The sequence below is a fragment of the Pongo pygmaeus genome, chromosome 7 (genome assembly GCF_028885625.2).
Source record: "Pongo pygmaeus isolate AG05252 chromosome 7, NHGRI_mPonPyg2-v2.0_pri, whole genome shotgun sequence".
Taxonomy (NCBI): Eukaryota; Metazoa; Chordata; class Mammalia; order Primates; family Hominidae; genus Pongo; species Pongo pygmaeus.
The window spans coordinates 79,562,819-79,590,661 of NC_072380.2; the positions used below are offsets into that span (position 1 = coordinate 79,562,819).

Sequence of the window (27,843 nt, forward strand, 5' to 3'; positions counted from 1 at the left end):
TGTACTTTTAGTAGAGACGGGGTTTCCCCATATTGGTCAGGCTGGTTTCAAACTCCTGACCTCAAGTGATCCACCCACGTCAGCCTCTCGAAGTGCTGGTATTACAAGTGTGAGCCACCACACCTGGCCTTTGATCATGTTTCTGATGCGCCTCACCAAATTGCTTTCTTATGCCCCAAGAGATATATGCTATCCCAGTTACAGCGTCCAGCTTAGATGATCACATTAAACATTTTGGGAAATAACCTAACACATAAATGTTACACTGTTTTATTTTAATATTATTTTTGATTATGAGGAGGCTGCTCGTTCTCTCATGTTTGTTTATTTTCATGAATTGAGACTCTGCGCTTTTTAAATTTCTTTAACCTACCAGAGTCTTGGAGATTTTCTTCACATTTTGTGTGGACTATTAAAATTATTTTTATGTAATGTTTGATTCTGAAGTGTTTATATAAAAATGATAATAAAACATTCTCTGCTGTATTTGCTGCAAATACCTTTTTTTTCACCTGGTTGCCTATCTCCATTTTGGTATCTTTTAAAATAACAATTCTTCACACAATAAAGGTATATTTATATCTACAATTCAATGTGGTATATACCATGGTTCTCTAAAGATGCAGATAATAATATTCTTAGATTAGGCTTTTATTATATTTTGAAAGCAATGCATTCAAATGGGAAGGTATAATTAGAATCCAAATATCTGCACTCGATGATCCATTTAGTATGCAGTAGCCAGAAGGAGTCTCTTAAAAAGCAAGGTCATATTGTTCCTTGGTTCAAAACTCTCCAGTGCTCTCCCATCCCATGCAGAATAAAATCCAAAGTCCTTCCTTCGACACAGAACCTCCATTATCTTGCCTCTGACCACTTCTGCCTCTTCTCCTACTCCTCTCTCTCTTCCTCCCTCAGCTCAAGCCAGACACTCTCCTGGCTCTTCCTGAAACCCACCAAAGATTCTCCCAATGCGGGCCTTTACATGACCATTCCTTCTATGTGCACTGTCCTTTCCCTAGACTTCCTCCCCTCCCACGTGTCATCAGGGTGGGCTTCCCTAGGTCACCTAAAATAGCTCACCAACCCTCACCCCTGCACTGTCTAGCATGTGTAACAACCTGACTTTCTTGGTTTTCTTCATTGCTGTTTTCCCCAGTAATCAGCTAGTTGAATACATGAATGACTAAATTCAAGGATGCATCTGATAACCTCTGAGGTGACAACTATATAAAATGCATTTGGTATTTTTTTAATTGTAAAAAAAATCCTTTTCTCTTACATATTAAAAATACTCCTAACATTAGTGTTGTTTTTTTGATCGTTTTGTTTTTTGGCACCTTCTGTGTTCTACAGTTCACTAGGGTTTTGTGGAGTTTGGGAATTGCTGTTCTGGAAGACAGAATAAAGGCAAGGTGACTGCCCATCTGTCTCTTGTCATTATTCAGCATACCTCAGCTTTTCAACAATTATAAAAGGTGGTAGATAAAAAGAATATCATCATTTACCTACATCTGTGTTTGAGAATAGCACTCAAAAGAGATGGTTTTAATAACAGAAAAGTTACTTCATAAGGAGTTTGAATTAAAAACAAGAATATAAATTGAAAGAGAATTGGAAACCTGAAAATAAGGAAAATATTTAATAACATTAGTGACCCAGGAGGAATATAATGCTATAATGCTTATGAGACGATAAAAATGGTAACAAGGACCTGAAAAATCAAAGCAGTTATATAGGCATGAAATTTACGAAAATAAAAAATAGCATGACTTCTCAAATGCAAATGATACAGCTGGAGGAAAATTATCAGAGAGATGTATTTTGTTATCAGTGAAATCAGAAATGCAAAAACACTGAAAAGCAGCCAATATAGTGGAAAAGGAATTAATAGGTAAGGGCTTTTTAAAAACCTTACTCATATGCTGACAGAAAGACTGGAGACCTCCTAAAGACTGAGCAGTATGGGAGTGTTACCTGCTGAAACAGGGACAATACAATTATTGGGCTTAAAAATCAGTACCAAATAAAAAATCAGTAGCTTAGTGTCCCAAGAGCCAAGGCAGTGATTCTGCCACCTCCCCCATGTCTCACTTCAAAAATAGCATTTTTATGTGCTGCTCACTCATTGACTTTCAAAACTAAGTTATTTGTAAAAGATTTTTATTTTATTTTATTTTATTTTATTTTATTTTATTGAGACAGGGTCTGGCTCTGTCACCCAGGCTAGAGTGCAGTGGCACAGCCTGGGCTCACTGCAACCTCTGCCTCCCGGGCTCAAGCAATCCTAACCACCTCAGCCTTCTGAGTAGCTGGGACTACAGGCATACGTCACCATGCCCAACTAATTTTTGTATTTTTTTGGTACAGACAGGGTTTTGTCATGTTGCCCAGGCTGGTCTCAAACTCCTGTACTCAAGTGATTTGCTTGCCTTGGCCTCCCCAAATGCTGGGAGTACAGGCATGAACCACTGCGCCTGGCTTGTAAAAGGTTTTTAAACTTTGTTTGTAATGTCATTATCAAAAACTTCAGCAAATATATTTATTCATGATGTTGCAATAGATGTTATAAATAAACTAGATATTGTCCTTCAAACGCAAATTCTTACATATTTACTCACAAGAATAATCAGAGAAATAAAACAATATAGTGTTTTGTGTATACACACAAAATGAGTCCCAAGCATTATTTATAATCTGTTGTTACAAAAAATTCATTTTAAAAAGCTTCTGGGCATGTTCTGCCTAAGGATCATGAAATATAAAACAGGGAGAGGAAATGATTTTTGCATATAATCAGTGTCTAGATTAGGAAAAGAACAACTTAAGAGCCACTTAACAAAAGATAGAATAGCTCTTTTTAGCAGTGTATTAGCTGGAAAATAGGTCTGAATAGGAAGAGAAGAAAAGGAAAGCTTTTTGTATTTTCTTTAAATCTTAGAAACAAAAGATTTCCAGTTAGCCTGTGATCTTCTATCCGAGAAAGAATGAAGTTTGCAAAAATATGTTTAAGGTTGGTGAGAGAGAGGAGTGCTGAAAGGGATTAATATATTCCCCAGATGAGTAGTGCTAAGGAGGGAGATAATAGCTGACTAATATTTCTAGTAGATACATTATTTTAAAAGGACAAATTAGCATGGTAGATGGCAATGAAATATGAAAAGGTAAGATAGTAGCAGTAATGAGTACAAGGAAAAAGAAAAATTGAGCTGAATGTTAGACAAAGCTTATGAAAGAATTCTTGGTGAAAGTAATAGATACAAAGTAGGAAATGAAATGTTTATGAAAGACTCTGTACTGGTCAGAATTTCATGAAAAGGCACAGAATCCACTATGGCTAGTTTTAAGGGGATTTTATTTTTATTTTTTGAGACAAGGTCTCACTCTGTCACCCAGGCTGGAGTATAGTGGTTTGATCTTGGCTGACCGCAACCTCCGCCTCCCAGGCTCAGGCAATCCTTCTGCCTCATCCTCCTAAGTAACTGGGATTACAGGCGTGTGCCACCACACCTGGCAATTTTTCTATTTTTTGTAGAGACGGGGTTTCTCCACTGTTGCGCAGGCTGGTCTCGAACTCCCGGGCTCAAGTGATCTGCCTGCCTAGGCCTCCCAAAGTGCTGGGATTGCATGCTTGAGCCACCATGACTGGTAGCAGTGGAGATTGAAAAAAAAGTATAAAACATTTTGCAGAGCCTTCTTGGAAGACTTGACCAGGAAGGCTACTGTCTCTCCCAAGATGAGGAAGAAGCACATTCAGAGGAGAGCCAAGAAGGTGAGCTGCTTTGGATGAACCACACACTTCAGTAATGTTAGTGGACAGTAGGACCATGGAAGTCATAGAAAAGCAACTTCCATCTTTCTTCCATGCTTTAAAAGCTGAGGTGAGCGTACCAAAGAGGTAGAACCTAAGTCACACCCAGATCCCTAGCTTAAGGAGTTCTAGAAATGCAGCTTTTATTTATTTTATTTTTATTTTTATTTATTTATTTATTTTTTGAGACGGAGTCTTGCTCTGTCGCCCAGGCTTGAGTGCAGTGGTGCGATCCTGGCTCACTGCCACCTCCACCTCCCGGGTTCAAGCAATTCTCCTGCCTTAGCCTCCTGAATAGCTGTGACTAAAGGAATGGGCCACCACGCCTGGCTAATTTTTTGTATTTTTAGTAGAGATGGGGTTTCACCATATTGGCCAGGCTGGTCTTAAATTCCTGACCTCATGATCCACCCACCTCGGCTTCCCAAGTGTTGGGATTACAGACGTGAGCCACCACCGCTGGCTGCAGCTTTTATCTTTTTGGCCTCAGCAGTACAGGAAGGCACTTAGAAAGAGTTTGGAATGGATGGTGAGTGCCTATACCCATAATGCACACTACTGACTTCATTCTTAGAGAAACTAAAAGGAGAACACCTAAAACAACAAAATCAGAAACATATTTAAGAACCAGTTCTTCTGGTCGGACATGGTGGCTCACATCTGTAATCCCAGCACTTTGGGAGGCTGAGTTGGAAGGATCGTTTAAGCCCAGGAACTTGAGACCAGCCTGGGCAATATAGTGAGACGCTATCTCTATGAAAAATAAAAAATAAATTAGTCAGGTATGATGGCTCACACTGGTAATCCCAGCTACACTCAGAAGGCTGAGGTGGAAGGATTGATTGAACCGAAGATGTCGAGGCTTTTAGTAGAGGCTGCAGTGAGCCATGATTACACCACTGCACTCCAACCTGGGCAACAGAGCTAGATCCTATCTCAAAAACAAAAACAAAAAAACCCAAAAAATCAGTTCTTTCTAAGTTTCAGCATTCATTGTTAGCTCTCCCTAAGTATCAAAAGGACTGTTATAAAGGATTTGAAAGACAACATAAGAGTAAGAAATACCTTCAAGCCACACTTTTATTTGGAAACTGTGATACTATTGTTGTGACATTGTTACTTGTAGGAGGCAGCAAAGAAGAAAGTAAGTTGTCTGGCATTGGTAAGTTCTGGAGAATCAAGTGCAGATAAGATTGTTTTAGATACACTATGATGAGGATAAAAGGCCTTAACACCATCATCAAGAAGTCAGGCCAGCACTAATTCTAATTGTATTAATGTCTAAAATGATAGCTGGGTTTTCTAGCAATATGATGGAATTGTGGCAGATACTATGATAAAAGCTCCTGCTACAAACACATCTAAATGATCAAGAAAACAATGTAAATACACGGCACAGTTCTCAAAAATGTTCCTGAGAGTACAAGAGTGAAGAGGGAGCTGGAATAACGGCTGAAGCTGAAGCAAAAGCTGCAGGCTTGCTTGGGATGTTTGCGGGTCTCTGACCTGGAGGCTTGTTTCAATGGCCACATGTGGTGGAGGCAGGGGATCAGCATTTGGGTTCTCAGTTTGCAGGAAAAGGGAGCAAGACCCAGACACACACCTGGGAGTCTCAGAGCAGGACTCTTTCTTTCCTTTCCTTCCCTTCCTTCCCCTCTCTTTTTTTCTTTCTTTCCTTCTTTCTTTTTTTCTTTCTTTTTCTTTCTTTCTTTTCTTTCTTTCTCTCTCCTTCCTTCCTTCCTTTCTTCCTTTCTTCCTTTCTTCCTTTCTTTCATACAGAGTCTTGCTCTGTTGCCCAGGTTGGAGTGCAGTGGTGCAATCTCGGCTCACTGCAACCGTTCAAGCCATTCCTGTGCCTCAGCCTCCCAAGTAGCTGGGATTATAGACACGTGTCACCACACCTGGCTAATTTTCATATTTTTAGTAGAGATGGGGTTTCACCATGTTGGCCAGGCTGGTCTCAAACTCCTGGCCTCAAGTGATCTGCCCACCTCGGCCTCCTAAAATGCTGGGATTACAGGTGTGAGCCAACATGCCTGCCCCAAAGTAGGACACTTTCCATGAAAATGTGGGCTACAAAAATCTGCCTTCATGGGAAGATGCCAAACTCTGGCTGGGAAAGAAAAAGGTCTTCCTGGAGAATTCATAACCATATGCCTGACATCTCATGGGTTTGTAAACTATTTCAAACTATTTGCATGGTATGTGGTGGTCCAAGATCAGAAACAGAAATAGTACCTGGAGATCTTCCTCTACTTCCCTCTTACCATACATTCCCAATCTCTCATTTTTTTTTTTTTTTGTCTATTTCATTTTGGATAAGACAGTTCAATTCATATGGTTATTCTGATACCTAAACTACACTTCTGCGGTTACACATTGTTTAACTCTTTAACCAAATGGGTAAAAGTAATCATTCATGGCAACTTGATCCCTAAGGAGTCAGACTATGGTTAGAAACAGACACTGAAGTCAGTCAGATTTGACTTTTCATTTGAGCTCAATTCATAATCTCGAGCAAGTTCCCTAACTTCTCTCTTAGTTTCTTCATCAGCCAAATAGGGATAATAATAGCATCTACCAATGAGAAGTTCATGTTGAGCATTTAGCACTTACTTGGCACATAATGAATCCTTAAGAAATGCCAGCCATGTATCAACAATGGTGAGCAAATCCTTATGACCTAAATTTCTACATATCCAGGATTCTAGGTCCTTAACTTCCTTTATAAAAAGCATAACTAAGACCGGGTGTGGTGGCTCATGCCTGTAATCCCAGCACTTTGGGAGGCCGAGGCGGGTGGATCACGAGGTCAGGAGATCGAGACCATCCTGGCTAACACGGTGAAACCCCATCTCTACTAAAAGTACAAAAAAATTAGTTGGGCGTGGTGGCGGGCGCCTGTAGTCCCAGCTACTCGGGAGGCTGAGGCAGGAGAATGGCTGAACCCAGGAGGCGGAGCTTGCAGTGAGCTGAGATTGCGCCACTGCACTCCAGCCTGGGTGACAGAGCGAGACTCCATCTCAAAAAAAAAAAAGAAAAAAAAAGAAAAAAAAAGCATAACTAAGCATTACACTTTAGCTCATTCATCTTCTAGTTTTAAAATTTTCTACCAATTTTGTTAGATATTAGGTAATTTATATCTTTTCATATTAAATTGGTTGTTAAGCAAAGAATACTATAAGCCAACAGATCTTTTCACTTTGTATTTCTCCAGGACCCCAAATAATTTCTTAGGAGTAGGATGTGAACTCATTAAATCTTTCAAGACTTTCTTATATAATTTCTAGCACTTTGCAATATAGAAGGGGCTCAATACATTCGTTTGGATATAAAAGTGGATTAATGTATGTTAGAGTCATTACTAACAGAGTTGGCAGGAATCTTAAGGGCCAAGTTTGACCAGTTAGTTGATGTTTAATCCGCATCAACATGTCATTCTCAGCCAGAAGTTATCTGGATCAGAGCTTGTCTATTAATCTCCAGTGACAGAAATTCACTCTTCTAAGGCAGTGCATTCTTGCTGTGAGTTCCATGCCTCTGAAATTTGATGTGGATTAGTTCTCTCCCTGAGCTTACCTTGAAACCAGACTCAGCACTTCATCACATCCCCAGGGTGATATTGTGAAATATATATTTGGTCTTCATCCTGTTTCCTGGAATACATACAGCTCCTAAAATCTTTAGACTCTCTGGAGTGATGAGTGTCTTTGTATGCTAATAGGATGACTGGTGGCTGGGGGTCCCTAGGCAGCTTCAGAATGGGGACAGGTCACTGAAAGACCAAGGCATGATGAGAGGGTTGGGACTTTCAGTGCCACCTCCCCAACCTCTTGGGAAGGCTTAAGGTTAAGCCAATCACCAATGGCCAGTGATTTAATCAAGCATGCCCACATGATCAAGCCTCTGTAAAAACCCAAAAGAACTGGATTCAGAGAGCTCTGGATAGCTGGACGCATGGAGGTTCATGGAGGGTGGTGCCCATGGAAAGGGCATGGAACTTTCATGCCCTTCCCACATACCTTGCTCTATGCATCTCTTTCATCTGGCTGTTTATCTGTATCCTTTATAATAAACTGATAAACATATATAAAGTGTTTCTGTGAATCATTGTAGCAGATTGGACTGAAAGAGGGGGTCTTGGGAACCCTGATTTATAGCCAGTCATTCAGAAGTACAGGTCACAAGCTGGCATTTGTAACTGGCATTTGAGGTTGGGGGCAATCTTGTGGGACTGAGCCTTTAACCTGAGGAATCAGACACTCCCTTTAGGTAGATAGTGTCAGAATTGAATTGAATTATAAGACACCTAGCTGGTGTCCACTGCAGAGTTGCTTGGGGTTTAGCAAGAAAACCTCAAACATCTGGTGTCAGAAGTGTTGTACTAAGAAAAGTAAAAGCACTTTGGGTTTTTCTGATCATTCCTTACCCAGAGGGCAGATCCAATTCCACAAATCCTTATGTTGGGGCTTAGAAATTGACACCCCTGGCTAGGCATAGTGGCTTATCCCTGTAATCCCAGCACTTTGGGAGGCCGAGGCAGGTGGATCACTTGAGGTTAGGAGTTCGAGACCAGCCTGGCCAACATCTCTACTAAAAATACAAAAATTAGCCAGGCGTGGTGGTGGGTGACTGTAATCTCGGTTTGGGAGGCTGAGGCAGGACAATCGCTTGAACCCAGGAGGCAGAGGTTGCAGTAAGCTGAGATCACGTCACTGCACTCTAGCCTGGGTGACAGAGCAAGACTCTGTCTAAAAGAAAGAAAGAAAGAAATCGACACCCCCAATATAGAACCCTAGCATGCTAATTATTTTCAATTAATGGCCCTTGAAGAACAGCAGATCCTGGAAGAAGCTTTATGCTGATATTTCCTTATCTAGCTCAAGTCCAGACCCACCAAAGAAGAAAACAGTTACCTGTAGTCCTTTCTCTGAGTTTTCATTAATTTAACTCATATCGCAGGAAGAGACTGAGGTTTGTCAACACACCTGGACAGGCATTTGTCATCAACTGTTGTCTGCTGTATGTTCTTCAAGTCCATTGAATTCCCCTAAAAGTCTTTCACCATGCCTCAATTTGCCACATTTCTCCCTACCCCTATAAAGAAGGGTTTATAAACCTCTGTACCCCATTGGATTATTGGGTAATCATCCTTCTGTGATTCCCTCATGCTATGCATGTTAAAATAAAATTTGTATGCCTTTCATCCTATGAATCTGCCTTTTGTCAGTTGATTTTCAGCAAAACTTCAGAGGACGAAGGGGGAGTTTTCCCTTGGCCCTACGCTTAGTGAAATAGATTGTACTGAATATTACCTGTGGTGGTGGTTGTGAAATGCTGGAGAATTTGCATACTTCACAGCAAAGTTTAATTGCAATCCTCTATATGCAGTTTTGACTACTAAAGTCTCTTTCCATACAGTCTAGCAACATTACCTCTTTTTATTGCTCTCTTTGCCCCAAATTTAGGCTCTGAAATTCTCTATATTTTCAGAACAATTCAGTTTAGGTCCTCAGCTAGTATAGCTCTCTCCAAACAAAAGCCACTCAGCTGGAGGAACTCATCGTTTTAGAAAGCAGGCCAGTGGCCATCTATTGTTATTTCATAGGGATTGGCTGAAAACCACCAATTTGTAATGGTTTCTCTCTTCACCCCAGATGATCTACCCAAATGATTGCTCAAGCACAACAGCCCCCTGCTCCACTTTTTTTTTTTCTGGATAGAGTGGGAGGGTGGTGGTCAGAAAAGGGCATATATAGAGAGGGGCACATGTGGTTGGGCTGCTAAAAAAAATCATATAGTTTTCTCCATATTACATCTAATTTATAATATTAGGTAACGGAGTGTTCTTAGAGTTATTATGTTTCAATAAGTGCCTAACTTGCTCCTAAATAGAAACAAAAACATTTTTATAGTAGCTTGTTTTATAATCAGCTATAATTCACATATTATGAAATTCACCCTTTTAAAATGCACAATTTAATGGCTTTCAGTATATTCACAATTGTCACATCTCATTCTAGAACGTTTTCATCACCCCCAAAAGAAACCCCTTACCCCTCAGCAGTTACTCCCCAATTTTCCCCTCTCCTCAGCCCCTGGCAACCACTAATCTACTCTCTATCTCTATAGATTTGCCTATTCTGGACATTTCATTTGCTCTTTTGTGACTGACTTTTTTCATTTGGCATAATATTTTTAAGTATCTATGCTGCAGAATGTATCAGTACTTCATTCTTGTTATGCCCAAATAATATTCCATTCTATAAATATACCACATTTTGTTTATCTATTCATCAGCTGATAGACATTTGGGTTGTTTCCACTTTTTGGCTATTATGAATAATACTGCTATGAATATTCATGTACAAGTCATTATGGGAACAAATATTTTCATTTCTCTTGGGTATATATATGTCTAAGAGTGGAGTTGCTGGGTCATATGTTTTTAACTTTTTAGGGAAATGCCAAACTGTTTTCCAAAGTGGCTGCAGCATTTTACATTCTCACCAGTAAGTATGAATGTCCCAGTTTTTTTACACCCTCACCAACACATGTTATTGTCTTTTTATTATAGCCGTCTTAGTAGGTGTGAAGTGGTACCTATTCCTATTGTGGTTTTGATGTACATTTCTCTGTTGGCTAATGATGTTGAGCATATTTTCGTGTGCTTATTCTCTTTTATATATCTTCTTTGGAGAGTATCTGTTGAAATCATTTGTGCAATTTTAAATTGGGTTACTTGTGTTTTTATTGTTGAGAGAATTATTTCCATGTTTTGAATAGAAGTCTCTTAGTAGATATATGATTTGCAAAATTGTTTTATGTTCCATAGGTTTTTCTAAATAGTAATTTGTATTTAGGCAACACTTGAATTATTCAGAAGTTAAAGATTAAGTATGGATATTATCCAAACCCTTTACCTTTCTCCTGGATTTCTTCCAATTTGGAAAATCAGTGCTTACAGCATATTTTAAAAAGAATGCACAGAGGAAAGAAAAAGCACAGTGCTTCACAGAAAGAATGTGCTCGATTAACTTTGGCAAATGAATGAATGAAATTTATGCATTTATTCCTGGTTCCTACCACTACTCTGACTTGTCGAGTCCTTCTGGGGGACTTTCAGACCAGTGATATTCATCTTACGGGTGAAACACCCTCAGGGGAGCTATGAAGTATTCAAAAAGTATGCCTGTCTGTACATGCATGCTGGACTATTCCACATGCACGCACTAAAGCATAACCACTCTCACACGGGGATCCACGATTCTTCACGGTAAAAAGCAGTTTCATGTTCTGCTCTTTAATTTCAAGAATCACTGACTTAAGAGAAAGAAACAGCTGTTTTTGTCACTTCCATGCTGACCCTACAGTGTTTTCAATGGTCTGGGCATTTCTATGTCATTTATGCTATGGATGTTTATTTGGAGGTTCACTTTAGGGAATTTCATACTTACCTCAATACCCCTGACCTCAGAGTGATTCCCACATTGTAGTTCCCTGTCCCCTTCATGCAGCACATAACCGCGGGGGGATGGACCTGACCCTGGGAGGGAGGCAGGTCACACTTGGCTGCCTGCCTATCAGATCAGCTGAATCCACTCTGGAGAGAGACCTTGCAGCTGACACAGTACCAGCCAGGCTGCCTGCACTTCCCCATCACTTCCAACAGTCTATCGAGATCATTTTGCAACTGCATTTGACATAATCCCTTGTATATCTTGAGTGTTGGCTCACAGAAAAAATCAGAATGATTCAAAACTGGAAGAATCAAAGGAATTCTAGTTGGGGCTGCAGCTGAAACTGAAAAACCAAAGAAGGTGTGTGTATGAAGGAAGCAAGCTGGGTAAAGGAAGAACAAAGGGAAGCAAGACCTTACTTGCAACCTGATATAAACAGGAGTCTAAGTTTACACAGGCAGAGCCGGCTGCTGCTAGAATTACTCAGTTCAATTACCCATCCAGGGCACTCATACAGATGCCCGTAGGCGTGCATATGACATATATGTGGATGCAAGTCTCCGTTAACAAGCGAAACATCCCTGTCGTTATGAGTATGGAAAATGGCCCCATCAGAGAGAAGGGAAAGTGAAAAGTTTTTTTTAAATTAGTGGATTTCAGGAGTTAATGTGCTTGTTGTCTCAGTATAGGTTGGAGAAAACAATTTCTAAACAGAAATAGCCATCTGTAATACCACATCATAGTATTTATACAATGGTTTTTTCCCCTTCATAAATGCAAGTACTTTTAAGTGTACATTATTGCTCATCATCACAACATTCCCGTGAAGAAAAGAGGCTGTTTCACCAATTGATCTGAGGCTTAGAGGTGAACTGACTGTTCTGGAGGTCAGGGAACAAGGGATAGGTTACTGATTGATACTTAGATCCCAGTTTGGAGCTAGGAACTAAATTAGACATTTCACATGTATAAATTTCTTTAGTCCCTATAAGAACCTCATGAGGTGGTTGGCATTATAATTTCATAGATTAAATAAAATTGCCGAAATTACTGAGCTGGTAATGGTAGAATCAGACTACATTTGTCTTATTTTAGAGCCATATTCTTTTAGCTATGTCGTGTTCTTATTTGCCAATTCTAATTGACTGAAGCCTCTTGCTTGGAGGGATGTGTGGAAGGAATCAAAGCCCACGCCCAGTTATTCTAGCTGATGCTAGTGGGATGGGAGGATTGGCATCTCACATAGAATCTAACCCTCATTGTAGAATGAGTGAATGTGGAATAGGCCTCATTTCTAAGGGACTAAAGGAAGGATTTCCATTACACAAGGGTCTATATTTTGAGGGAGCTATAGAAAGACTCAATAAAAAGGCAGCTCCTAACGACTGCATTTTGATAATAATTTTCCATCCTCTCCTTTTTCTGCTGCAAGTAAACTAGCCATGACTAATTTTCTCATTTCTCCCTGACACTTGCCTCCTTCTTTCTTCAGTAAAAAGGTCTCCTTCCTTAAAATGACACCTTCCTTTTATTTTAAAGGTGATTATTAATGAAACATGGAACGCAGCAGAAATACATTCCCGATGTGCATGGTCAATCCACGTATGACCAGCAGAGTAGTAGAATATAGACAAGGTCGTGACAGCTCTGACCACGACAGACAGACGAAGGCAGGATCAGTGGTGCTTGTATGAAAAGGATAAAAAGATTTAACCAGAATTATACTACACCACAGTTCATGTTTTAATTTCGGGAATGACAAATATTCCTCAGTTTGCTGCTTTTACATATGTATTTAAATTTTCAGTTTTCAGGACCGAATTGACAGATTTAAAATCCTTGATTTTTATATATTAAAAAAGAATCCTTTCATTTTCTTTTTGCCAATTACAGCTATCATGTACGTATCTGTACCTTTCTCTACCAGGTTTTCACATACAGAAAAACATGAGTCTCCCACGAGAGTCCTCTGGACTCATATTTTGCAGAGTAAAACCTGCAGAAACCTTTGGATCTGGATCCCAGTTGGTCCCAAACTTACCACACCACTTCACTTTCCAGTTTCTATTGGCATCCACTCCACGGCAGCGAAACTTTGAGTTCCTTGACCTTGTTTTTCTCCAAAATCGATCCTAGACATAATTAAGAAAACAGGTGCAGAGAAAAATACTTAAAAGGTTATTCACATGCATTTTAATAGCTCAGTCAATGAACGAGTCATACCACTGAGGGGAGAGTTCTCCTGTGAATAGACAAGCCCAGGGAGTGAAAAAGAACACTGGATTAGTAGTAGAGACCCAGGTTCATGCTCCAATTTCTGCTACAAACTTCCTGTATTTTGCCTTCTCTTGGCCCCATTTCTTTGTAGGCAAAATTGAATGGGCTGGACTAGACCAGTGATTTTTCACAATTTATTTGGAAGAAGGAATCTTTATTTACATGGAATCTCTACAAAATCTAGATGTGAAAATGAAATCAAATTGTTGGTGCTCTGATTGGGGAAAGAATGAAGGCCTCTTTTGCATCTCTGGAATCACTCAGCTGACTGCCTGTCCAGCTTCCTTCCTGTCCTGGAAGTTTGTGACTCTGTTTTCTATGATTTATTTAGTCCTCTTTTCAACTGGGTAGGCAAACTGACTTACATTGGTCCAACTAAAATGGTATCCATCGACGTTAAACACAGGCATGATATAGAAATATAGATGAGTCAACATTTTTCTCATGGCTGGGTCACTGTTATATGTTAGAAGAGCCTAAAAGACAAAGGTGAGATTTTTCTTTTAAATTGGTCCCCAAAAGAGGAAAAAAGAGTGTGAGATATCCTTTCTACCTATGAGAAATACCAAATACTGTGGTTTAAAAAGTCATAAACTAACATGAAGTTTACTCTTCAATATTGTAAATTCTCTGTTAAGACTTCTGTCTGAATTAAACTCTTTATTATCAATAATCTTTTAGCAGAGCTGTTAAAAGAGATCAATTGGGCAGCCTCTTAATCGTAATTAAGATCTGGCTACAGTTTTAGGCTGATTAAGAAAGCAACAACATAGATAGGATTTGTATAACCACCTGTTTTTAGATTCCATTCAATTGTGGACAAAATAACTACCTAAATCTATTTGATAGCTTTACACGATAGATCATAGCACAGACCAGCTGCATGTCACTTAATTGTCTAATTAGTAGCAGCCTCAAACCTTGGAAACTACTGCATTGAGACTCTATTTTTTTCTCCTTACTTTTCTATAAAAAATTTAATGAACAATACAACATCTTTGACATCTTTATTGTGGCTCCTTTGAAGTCTTGCTTTTGTGATTGGATTTTACTTATATTGTGCCTGACCCCAAGTCTGAAGATTCTGCACTACAGATTGGCCTCAAATAGAAAAGCATTGTATGTGCTTTTGAGAAGATAGACATTTTTAAATACCATTCTTATGGAATGAACCTTTTAAAAAGTTCTTTATGATGCATGTTTGTCTATGTATAGAATATCTTGGAGGAGCACATAGGTCATTTATAACAGTGGTTGTCTTTATGGAGGGGGACAATGTGTGGGAAGGAAAGGAGAATTATCTTTCTTTCTTTTCTTTTTTTTTGAGAAAGAGTCTTGCACTGTCACCTGGACTGGAGTGCAATGGCACTATGTCCGGCTCACTGCAACCTCCGCCTCCCAGGTTCACGCAATTCTCCTGCCTCAGCCTCCCGAGTAGCTGGGATTACAGGCGCGCACATCACCACACCGGGCTAATTTTTTGTATTTTTAGTAGAGACGAGGTTTCACCATGTTGACCAGACTGGTCTCAAATTCCTGACCTCGTGATCCACCCACCTCGACCTCCTAACGTGTTGGGATTACAGGCGTGAGCCACCACACCTGGCCTATCTTTCATTTTATACCTATTTTGATTGTTTGCATTTTTACTATATTAAAAACACAATTCTGATAAATGAATTTGTTTAAAAAAACCCCACTTGGCTGGGCATGGTGGCTCACACCTGTAATCCCAGCACTTTGGGAGGCTGAGATGGGAGGATCATGAGGTCAGGAGATTTGAGACCATCCTGGCTAACAAGGTGAAACCCTGTCTCTACTAAAAATACAAAAAATTAGCCAGATGTGGTGGTGGGCGCCTGTATTCCCAGCTACTCAGGAGGCTGAGGCAGGAGAATGGCATGAACCCAGAAGGCGGAGCTTGCAGTGAGCTGAGATCATACCACTGCACTCCAGCCTGGGCGACAGAGTGACTCTGTCTCAAAACAACAACAATAACAACAACAACAAACCCCACTTTATTGGGGTATTACTGACTAAAGAGTTTTACATATTTAATTAATGTATACAACTTGGTGCATCTTGAGATAAGTATATACCCATAAAATCATCACCATAATTTATGCCATAAACATATCCATCACTTCAATAGTTTCCTCCTGCTCTCTTTATAGATTATCATTATTATTTTTTGGGATAAGAACACTTAACATAAACTCTACCCTCTTAGGAAATTTTTAAGTATATAATACAGTATTGTTAACTATAGGCACTATGCTGTACAGTTGATCTCCAGGACTTATTCAACTCACATAACCAAAACCCTGTTTCCCCCTCCCCAAATAAAAGAATTCTAAAATTCTGTATAAACTGCCTTGGAAAATTAAATCCTTGAAATTTCAATCTTCTTTAACATCTAGTTAAGTAGGATTTCTGAAACCACATAAGCAGCATTCTGTATTTACATGGTAAGAATTCTATTCATAGAGAGAAATCTAATAATACAATTTGTTAGAAATTATCACTATATTTGAAATAATATTGAAAATATAGGGATACACTCAAGAACATGAGTTAAATACAATCTTATACATAATTTAAATATCTATGAGAGTAATACAAGTTCATAAACATTAATACCCTTCTCTCTTGTCCTTTTATTTAAGACTCAATGATAATTTGTCAGGCAACTAACTTCAATGGGACTTTCCTATATTCTTGAACTTCTGTTAATTATCTGAAGCCTCAAACTAGGCAGAAATCCCTAGTATGCAATCAGTGCTACAAATCTTAGAAATTTTTACCCCAGATAAATGGAGATTCCTCAATGCTTGGATGAAGTCTCCTGCTGGGATGGCAGGGACAGAGCTACGTGATTGGCTACATTCTTCCTTAGCTGTGGCTTTCCATGTCTCTCTAGAGAGGAAGAGAAAAGAGATGGCAGAAGAAAGGAGCTGGGGCAACAAGGCAGGAAAGAAGGGGTAGAAAAAAGCCATGGTAATTTCTCTCCCTCCTCTTCTACCATTAGGGACCAAAGCTCTTTTATCTCAGTCCCAACTGAGGAAGTCTCATCTTTTCCAAGCATGGATGTTAGTACCTACATGGCCAACTGGTCTAGAGACCTGCATGGCAATGCTTGCATCTTATTCTGTCTTCTCCAGTGCAACTGACCTCCATAACTTTATATTTAAAGTAAACTGCTAACTTCCTTTTGAAAAACTATGACATATTTTAAGCAAATAGAAAAAATAAAGAGAAGTCTATTACACCTATGAGCCCACCAATACATCTTGCCATATTTATGAAAGCTTTAAAAAAATTGAGATATTATAAACAAAAACTCCCTTTTTATTATTTCCTGATCCCATTTTCTTTCCCTCCACCAAGGTAACCCCTATCCTAAGTTTGACATTATGCTTTCCATGCATGATTGCATGTATTGCTACATATATATGTAGCATGAGAACAATGTATGATATTGTGTGTATGCGTTAACATTATATGTAAGTGAGATATGTTAATTTGTGATCTGCTTTCCTCCCAATATATTTTTAACGTTTATTAAGTTGAGGATTTATTCATTTTAACTGCTAAATGGTATTCCATTATAGGTAAATACACAACTTATTTTGTTGATGGACAGTTAGATCGAGTTTGGTATTTCACTGTTACAATATTGCAATAAATATTCTTGCACATTTCTCCTAGACATATGAGAATTTGTTTATAACCTATAGCCAGGAATGGATTTGTTGGGTCATGGATTTACATGTTTTTAATTATACTAAATGTTGCCATATTTTATTAAATCAGTAAACACTCCTATCTGCAGTGAGTGCACAGGCTACCTATGCCAAAGAATAAGTTTCCATTTGTGGATGGAATTGCATTATGCACTCTGGTCTATATCAATTCACCAAACTCACACCATGGTTTATACAGAATCTGATGAATCTGGTAGGATGTGTCTCCCCATGTTTTTTGAGTTTAAAATTATCTTGACTATTTTTGACCCTTCTCTGTTCACATAAATTTTGAAATCAAGGTTGAACATATTAAGGAGGTTCTGTTTTATACTTAGGTTGTTTTTGTCACTAATGTTTGTTGAATTTTAGCAAATGATTTTTCTTCCTGTACTGTCATAATCATTTGGTGGTTATGATGTGTCAAATAATTTTCTGTTGTTAAACCATCCTTGTATTCCTGGGATAAGCCCATTTGGTTATGATGTGTATTTTTAATATGTTGGTTGGATTCAGGTTGCTAATGCAGTCATACACTATATAACGATCTTTTGGTCAACAATGGATTGCATATGCCACTGTTGTTCCACAAGATTATAATGGAACATGTAGAGAAATCTGCTATGTGACACTTGATATTTGCATTGCAGATCAATAGGGAAAATGGCTGAAATTCAGTAGTGATGCTGGGGCATTTAGTTTTCCACATGAAAAAACATACATAATTAAAATACCATCTAGGTCTGCCTAAGTACACTCTATGATGTTCACACAATGATGAAATTGCTTAACGACACATTTCCAAGAACGTATCCTCATTGTCAAGCAATGCATGACTGTATTAATATCCACATTTCTACATGAGCTAAGTGTATGATTTTCTTTCATATTTTGTCCTTGTCTGGTTTTGCTACAAGGGTTATATTACCCAATCGTGATTTGGGGGTATCTAAAAATTATATTTGTAGAATATTTTTCAATATATTTGAATTATTAGTTCCCTAAATGGTAGAACTCAGCTCTAAGATCATTTAGGCATAGAGCAGAAGTTAATGAAATATAAAACAAAGATACACTAGGAAAGATATATCCTTGTTTTCTGTTTTATTGACTTCTGCTCTTTAACATTTTGTTGTTGTTGACTTAACAATTTTTTTTTTGTTGGAGACGTCTTGCTTTGTCACCCAGGCTGGAGTACAGTGGTGCAATCATAGCTCCCTGCAGCCTCAAACTCCTGGGCTCAAGTGATCCTCTTGCCTCAGCCTCCCAAGCAGCTGGGACTTCAGGCAGGAGCCACTTGGCTAAATATTTAAATTTTTTTTCTGAATATATATATATTTTTAATTATACTTTAAATTCTAGGGTACATGTGCACAACGTGCAGGTTTGTTACATAGGTATACATGTGCCATGTTGGTTTGCTGCACCCATTCACTCGTCATTTACATTAGGTGTTTCTCCTAATGTTATCCCTTCCCCTGACCCTCACTTCAAGAAAGGTCCCAGTGTGTGATGTTCCCCACCCTGTGTCCGAGTGCTCTCATTGTTCGATTCCCACCTATGAGTGAGAACATGCAGTGTTTGGCTTTCTGTCCTTGTGATAGTTTGCTCAGAATGATGGTTTCCAGCTTCATCCAAGTCCCTGCAAAGGACATGAACTCATCCTTTTTTATGGCTGTTTAGTATTCCATGGTGCATATGTGCCACGTTTTCTTAATCCAGTCTATCATTGATGGACATTTGGGTTTGTTCCAAGTCTTTGCTATTGTGAATAGTGCCGCAATAAACATAACGTGTGCGTGTGTCTTTATAGTAGCATGATTTATAATCCTTTGGTTATATACCCAGTAATGGGATCACTGGGTCAAATGGTATTTCTAGTTCTAGATCCTTGAGGAATCACCACACTGTCTTCCACATGGTTGAACTAGTTTACACTCCTACCAACAGTGTAAATAAAAGTGTTCCTATTTCTCCACATCCTCTCCAGCATCTGTTGTTTCCTGACTTTTTAATGATCGCCATTCTAACTGGTGTGAGATGGTATCTCATTGTGGTTTCAATTTGCGTTTCTCTGATGACCAGTGATGATAAGCATTTTTTCGTGTGTCTTTTGGCTGCATAAATGTCTTCTTTTGAGAAGTGTCTGTTCATATCCATTGCCCACTTTTTGATGGGGTTGTTTTTTTCTTGTAAATCTGTTTAAGTTCTTTGTAGACTCTGGATATTTGCCCTTTGTCAGATGGGTAGATTGCAAAGTTTTCCTCCCATTCTGTAGGTTGCCTGCTCACTCTGATGGTAGTTTCTTTTGCTGTGCAGAAGCCCTTTAGTTTAATTAGATCCCATTTGTCTATTTTGGCTTTTGTTGCCTTTGCTTTTGGTGTTTTAGTCATGAAGTCCTTGCCCATGCCTATGTCCTGAATGGTATTTCCCAGGTTTTCTTCTAGGTTTTTATGGTTTTAGGTTTAACATTTAAGTCTTTAATCCATCTTGAATTAATTTTTGTATAAGGTGTAAGGAAAGGATCCAGTTTCAGCTTTCCATATATGGCTAGCCAGTTTTCCCAGCACCATTTATTAAACAGGGATTCCTTCCCCCATTTATTGTTTCTGTCAGGTTTGTCAAAGATCAGATGATTACAGATGTCTGGTGTTATTTCTGAGATCTCTGTTCTGTTCCATTGGTCTATATCTCTGTTTTGGTATCAGTACCATGCTGTTTTGGTTACTGTAGCCTTGTAGTATAGTTTGAAGTCAGGTAGCGTGATGCCTCCAGCTTTGTTCTTTTGGCTTAGGATTGTCTTGGCAACGCAGGCTCTTTCTTGGTTCCATATGAACTTCAAAGTAGTCTTTTCCAATTCTGTGAAGAAAGTCATTGGCAGCTTGATGGGGATGGCATTGAATCTATAAATTACTTTGGGCAGTATGGCCATTTTCATGATATTGATTCTTCCTATCCATGAGCATGGAATATTCTTCCATTTATTTGTGTCCTCTTTTATTTCCTTGAGCAGTGGTTTGTAGTTCTCCTTGAAGAGGTCCTTCACATCCCTTGTAAGTTGGATTCCTAGGTATTTTATTCTCTTTGTAGCAATTGTGAATGGGAGTTCACTCATGATTTGGCTCTCTGTTTGTCTGCTATTGGTGTATAGGAATGCTTGTGATTTTTGCACATTGATTTTGTATCCTGAGACTTTGCAGAAGTTGCTTATCAGCTTAAGGAGATTTTGGGCTGAGACGATGGGGTTTTCTAAATATACAATCATGTCATCTGCAAATAGGGACTATTTGACTTCCTCATTTCCTAATTGAATACCATTTATTTCTTTCTCTTGCGTGATTGCCCTGGCCGGAACTTCCAACACTGTGTTGAATAGGAATTTTTTTTTCTTTTTTTTTGTAGAGACAGGGTCTCCCTATGTTGCTCAGACTGGTCTCAGACTCCTGGGCTCAAGCAGTTCTCCTTCTTAGCTTCCTAAAATGCTGGGATTACAGAAATGAGCTACCAGATCTGACCTGTCATTTACACTTTTGTTAGTTTTCTAATTTCTTGTGAGTGGAAAGATTGGCTCACTAACTTGGAGACTTTATTCTTTTCTCATATATTGATTTAAAATTATAAATTTCCCTTTAATACTACCTTAGTTGCATTCTATATGTCTATCAAGATGAAATCACCTATGATACACAGTAGTTTTGTTACCATTCAGTTCTAAATACTGAATTTCCTTGATTTAAATTTTATTTATAATTTTTTTCTAAATATGTGTTAATCATTTTTTAAAAATAAATGACTTCTGACAACTGTATTACAGTTAGAGAATGTGATATTTTTAACAGATTATTTGGTATTTGTTGATACTTGCTTTGTGGACTAGAATATAATCAATTGTTGTGAATGTTCCAATTGTGCTTGAAAAAATATACATTCTCTAATTATTGGGTAAAGATACTATATGTGTTCTTTGGATTATGTTATTATTGTTTGTATCACCTATATTCTTACTAAAAATTTGTCTGCTATTTTAACCACTGAGAATTGTGTTAAAACCTCATATTGTTATTTTGGCCTTATTGGTTTCTCTTACATGCTGTCAATTTTTGCTTTATATATTTTGAGGCCATTAACATCATTTAAAATTTTTTCATTTCTAAATAATATATTAATCAAATAAGCTATTCTCTAGTATTCTGTTCTGGAAACAGTTTAATTTCCAAGACTTGTCAGAACGTGTTCTTCCTCTGACAAACAAGCAGGGTGTCATTGTATTGCATATGCTATATTTGTGATTTTTGTAACTTTCTAAGAATTTCAGCTATTCTCCATCTGGTCACACAAAGCAAGAATCATCACGACGTGATGACTGTTAAATACTGAAGAGTACGTTTAGGAGAACTCCTTGCTTGAGTGCCTTAAATAATAGGACACAGATCATTTGTCTTTTATGGTTTAGGTAGGGGTTTCTAGAAGAAACGTAACCATGTGTCTTTCTATTTCCTGTTATTCTAACATGTGATAACCATGAAGAACACAGGGGTGTGCTTTTCTTCTAATGTGTAGAACTATTTTTAGCAATCGATACATACCCTCCATACACATTGAAAAGGAGATGCCCAATAATCAAGTTGCATCTGGACCTGCAAAGTTTAATTTCTTTATTACTGTTGTTGCTTATGAGGAAGACTTAAGTAGTCGGGATCTGAAAACCAGTTGCAAAACAATGCACCACACGCCTCAGTGTGGCGGTCCCTAGGTACTGCATCACCTCACTTAAATTTATTTTAAAGAGGCTTCACCAGACCAATTTTTTCAATTAAAAGATATTAAAGAAAGTTTTTAGTATTATCTTCTGCCAGGCAAATGATAAGTTTGGAACTGACTGGGGCATTTCTGAAGTTAATTAAGAAAGACATAGAATGAATCTATTTGGTATTCACCATCTGTCAAGACTATTTTGGCCTCTACATACTTATGTACATGTTATACATCAGAATTCACCAAATAAACTTTGGTTAAAATCAAAGACAAATTTTGCCATGACTAATGCCTTTGTGTGGCATGACAAAGTGAGGTAAAGGGTTTCCCTCCTTTTCAATGCTTTTGGATTTACGTGGTTGGATGTTGCTTTCTTAGAGTTCACGACAGCATGGAATATGGAGATCACTTTTTTGAGGATTGGTGTTAATGGCTTTTAAAAAGATAGCTTTAAAACTTTCCTCTACTTTTACTTTAGAATCACTGCAGAGGACCTAAAAATAACCACACATCCAATGCAGGACACACTGGCAGAACAAAGCCTGTTACAGCTAAGACCAAAGAAAGGGGCACAGTCACCATCAAGCTGAAGACCAGCCTCAACTGGACTGGACAGGAATATCACTTAGCACAGGTGAACACTGCGGCAACAAAATGGGTGCATCTCAACACAAAGGAGGTATTTTAAATTCAATACCAGAAGAATTAATTGGAGTGGGAGAGAGTTTACAGGGAAGTTTTTTTTTAAAGGGGAGCTTAATCTATAAAGATAGCTGACATCACACTACAAGATGCTCATTAAATACAAAATGGTCAATCAAATAACAGTTTGAAAGTAACAAGAAGAAAAGGCTCCATAAATGAAGGGTGAAAAACTGAAAATGACCTCCTAATCTTGTATATTCTAGATATTTTTATATTTAGTTATACTTAGAACCACCCAGAGTGACTAATCTAATAGGGCAGGTGAAGACTAGAAAATGTTGTCAATTAATCTGCATTTTCTAATAAGAGACATAAATATTTGAAATGTTTTGTGTCACCAGGAAGAGTATACTACTAGATACATGTCTATTCTTTTTCCTAAGTAATGCCACTTCACATTTCACACAGAGATAGCCTAACAACAGTGATTCATTGGTTGTATTTGCTCATGAGAAGAAGCCAGGATAACTTTGGTATTATGAAGATCTACTCTGTAAGGATATTTTACCTACCAAAAAAGAAAGTACAGATGTCTTCACTTTGCATGGCTCTTATATACACAAATTTGTTACTGCACTTTAGTTAAATAACACCAGTCCTCCCACAGAAGTGTGAGTTTTGGTTACCACTGCTACAAATCACTATATAAATAAAAATGAGCATCAAGATCTGTCATCGATTCTACCATTTCTTTGAAAGTCTGTCAGTGGTTGGTTGGTTACTACTGCGCATCTCATAATCAGTTTACACACAGACAGCAAAGTGTGTAGTTGTGTTGTGTCCTTGTTTCCCAGTGATAAATCTACAAGTTAATTTACAATAATGGATGGTGGAAAGAGGAAATTGTCCAACTAAGGTGAAAGTGTGGCAAAGAAATGAAAAGTGCTAATGCTGGAGGTGAGATCTGAACCAAATATAAATGGAGGTTAGAACAAATAACTGACTAGGAATGTTGACACTGCACCATTCAGCTCTAGATATGCAGCCACAGGAATACAGTAAGGACCAACTTACCAATACAGATGAGGCAAGTGGTTGGGATGAAAAGGATGATGATATTCCAGAAGAAGTGACCTGGCAACACTTCACATTAAAGTAAGATATTTAGTGACATTGAAAGTACAAAGGAAAAAAAAAATATTGGAAGCTGATTCAGTGAAGAGAGGAGTATGACAATCTGCCAAGGCAAATTTTTTATGAAAGATGCTCATTTCATGTTGTAAGCTATACAGAGAGAAGACAACGAGCACAATCCAAACTATGCTTTATAAGGTTTTTTTTTTTACAAAGAAATAAGACATTTTAATTCACAGTATTTCTCATGATTTAAAATGTAGCATACTAAATACTAGTTTTACTACTTAAAATCATTTCCCAATACATGTATAACAAAGTAAGAGAGTTTTTAATATTTTGACAAAAGCTCTTAGGATCACAGAACAAACAATTTCTCTCATTGATTATGACGATTGCTCTGTCCAGCTTCAGCTTGCATCGCCACTTTTATAGTCTGGTGCTACTGGTGGAAAGCGAGCAATGTCTGTCTACACAATGGCCAGAACACTCACTATTATTAGGTAGCGGAGTACAACTAATGCAATGGATTTCAGTTTAGTCAAACTGAAACTAAACAAATATTAAATCAAAACTCTGCTATGTTCAAGGCATTATAAATTGGATAGAAGGGAGAAAGAGATAGGCTGGAGGATGTGAAGAATGAAGGAGACTGGGGAGAGTGAGCGTGGGAGAACATAGGGAACTAACGGTACTGAAGGCTAGGAAAAAGCAAACCTAAATATCATAATTACTCAGAATAGCAGTGAACCAAAGTCAGACAATTTAAAAAATGAAGATCATTTTCATATGATGAGCTGTTTTCCATTAGGTAATTAAGAACAAAGATGTGTTTGCTTACTCAGCTGAACTCATTAGATACTTGATCTGGGCTTAGTAGCTGTCTCAATTATTTATTCCCTGTTTTTTGGCACATACACTCAATTTAAGTTCTCTTCTTAAAAAGGTTTATTTTTAGTGATCTATTTCTTAACCAAGACCTTGGTGCTTCATGCCAATGTCTGAGGGCTTATATTTTACCTTTAATGAGCAGCAAGACATAATGAGACTGAAAGAGATGATTATCCAAAAGGACTATTCCCTGGAGAGCTTTTGGATCCTGGGAGAAGAGCCTTCCCCTTCTGGAAAGACTTTCCAGTTGGAGGACTTCTCCTACAACCACAGCTCTAAGTCATTCTTAGAGCTCTGTCCTAAACACACAACCCACCATAGCCCTCCATATTACTACTTGCTCTGCTGGAAAATAACCTGCTTCCCTGAAATTCTCCTATTCTTATTTTTATTTGAATCATCTGTATAGTACATCTGAATCACATGCCAGATGTTGGCACCAGGATTATCCATCAATGCAGTGCTGAGTGTAGATGGGTGGGAATGTGCAATGGAGATGGTTTTCCAATAATCAAACTGGGCCTGGAAGAGTTAGGTTTCACATTACATAGACAGCAGATGAATATTGTGGCTCATTTGGAAAACTAAGGATGTTTTATTGCTTTTCTTTTCTTTCTTTCTTTTTTTTGTACTGCTGCCTTTCTGTAACAGGATCAAATTAGATCCACCTGTATATTATACATCTTCAATGTCTAGGAGAACTTTCCATTTCAGGCCATTTTAGTCCCAAACATTTTTTTCACAAGCCCTTGCTTTATCTTTGGTCTGCCACTGAATTCAATAGAATTCAACTGCTGATTCTAAAAACCTGTAGAAATATATGACTCAAGTGTAACTGAGTTTAGTGTGAGAATGGAATGTATTCTGTTTTGTATAAGTAAAATTTATTTTAAAAACATAGTCATTTTTGACATGTTTTATGTAGAAAATTTTGGGAAATTCAGAAAAGCATAAAGAAGAAAATAAAAATTACCCGTAATCTTATCCTCTTTTAACATTTGGCATTTTTTTCAGGTATATATCTATATAACTCTCGGACACAGATTTTGCAAAATTGAAATTATATTGTCCATGCTGGTTTTTTTTTAAACATAGCAACATGTCATGAAGAGTTTCCTTCATCAATAAATACTACACTAAAATATTTTTATGTAGTCAGGGCTATCAGTCATTCCTTCATGCCTCTTTCTTTGCTCTTATGCTTGGAAATGTCTTCCTCACTTGGAAATCAAACAAATATTTCCCTGAGTTACTTTCTTAATATTATACAAATAATGACTCTGGTCAGATTCATTCCAGCAATGTAGAATTATTTGAGGAAAAAAACTGGAGTGCTATGCATAACTCTGGGCCAGCAAGCACCAGCCATGGCTTGAGATACTCAATCTGGGAGGTCAACAATCTCAAACTAGCAAAAGAGAACAAAGCCCAAATTGCCTCATTCAGTTGGAGGTTATTCTGAAAAATGAAGCAAATGCTATTCCATCTGCATTGGCAACAAAGAATTACAGTGGCCTTTCCACAGTTAAAAAAACAAAAAGATGTAAAAATGAGCTGCCACTGAAAATTACTAGGCGATGCTAAATTACTTGCCCTAAATTTGTACCAGGACCTCAATGGTGTACTTCTACAATCTTCCATCCATTTGCTTGTCTCTTCTTATCAGCTTATGTAATACAGACAAGAAAAGTACTTACACACAACTTTGTCACAGCAGACAAAATCACTGGAATTTATTCTTGGTTGTCTGCTGCCCAAATTAGGCCTGTGAATCAGGTATTCATTCATTTTGGCAGCTTGCTTGATCTTTTACCTCTTATCAAACAGCATTCATTCTTTTGGTCCATGAGAATCCATGAGTTGGATAACAGCAGAGTTTTTGATTTTCCCTCCCCATTATCCAGTATCCACAGTGTCTTAACAGGGCCTGGCCTGGTACATAGTAGTAAACACTTGATAATTTGTTGCTGAATAAATTAATCATTTCACCAGGTTATTGTAGTGTTGTGTTGGGTACTTCCTTTCAGACTAATGGTCCTGCCAACGCTTCAACTGATGCTCCCCCAATTTCAATGACACCACCAATCTCTTTGGCATCTTATCTTTGACCCATCCTCCTCTTCCATTCCCATATCAAGCCAATCATCAATTCCTAAAGACTTTCTTTATCGCTGCCTTCTTTTGTGTCTGTGTCTCTTCTCCCAAGTAGAACTGCAAATGCATTGAGGAAAGGGTTAATGTTTTGTGCACTGTAGGACAGTACTTGTGCCACTACAGGACTTAGCATGCTGCCTTCGTATAAAAAGAAGTGCTCAATAAGCGTTTGATAGTATGAATGAACATCTGCTTTGAACTTTTTTACATGGTTTTTTCACTTTCCATTCCTACATCCACTCTTCCTATGTGTAGATTCCTGCCCTATAAATTTCTAGTTAGTAGCCCTCACTCTGGGTTTTTTCTCCTTCCTTTCATCCATATATCATTGCCTTTCATCTTTAAGCTCTCTGACAATGGGATGTGTTTTTTGCTCCTTATCAGTGTTTTCTTTTTCTTTTTCTTTTTCTTTTTTTGAGAAAAGATCTCACTCTGTCACCCAGGTTGGAGTGCAATGGTGTGATCACAGCTCATTGCAGCCTTGACCTCCTGGGCTCAAGTGATCCTTCCACCTTGGCCTCCCAAAGTGCTGGGATTATAGGTGTGAGCCACCGCACCTGGCCAGTGTTTTCTCATTTTACTTTATTGGACCAAACTCTGCTTGGCTTCCAAGGCTTACTATAATTTTTCAAGCAGTATTATATGGCATTAGCGTCTACTCACATAGACTGTAGGTTGCTGCCTCACTAAATCTACAGCGCCCACATATCATGTTCATTCTCAGCATTAATCTTTTCTCTTTCTTGGAATACTTTCATTTCCCTGATCAAATTCCGACTTCTCAGTCAAGGCTTGAGAATCATTTTCTCCACAAACCTTCCCCAAACCTTGTCTTTTAAAAGTCTTAATGGATTTTTCTGATTGCTTAATTCCTTCAGGTACTATAATCAGTACACTTAGGCCTCCAAAGACACACTATTTTATGTTGTTTCCTGCACATAAATATTCCTCCTCAAATGGAATGCAGACCCCT

General features: G+C 38.2%; 1 protein-coding gene across 1 annotated transcript in view; it reads right to left on the reverse strand.

Annotated features, from left to right (window-relative positions):
- The window catches only part of CPA6 (carboxypeptidase A6), a 317,065-nt gene that overhangs the window by 45,608 nt on the left and 243,614 nt on the right, over window positions 1-27,843 (reverse strand). The window contains exons 7-8 of the mRNA XM_054498415.2: window positions 13,914-14,024; window positions 13,313-13,403 (exon numbers count right to left, since the gene is read on the reverse strand). Coding sequence (XP_054354390.2) covers window positions 13,313-13,403; window positions 13,914-14,024 — 202 coding nt within the window. The remainder of the gene's footprint in view (window positions 1-13,312; window positions 13,404-13,913; window positions 14,025-27,843) is intronic.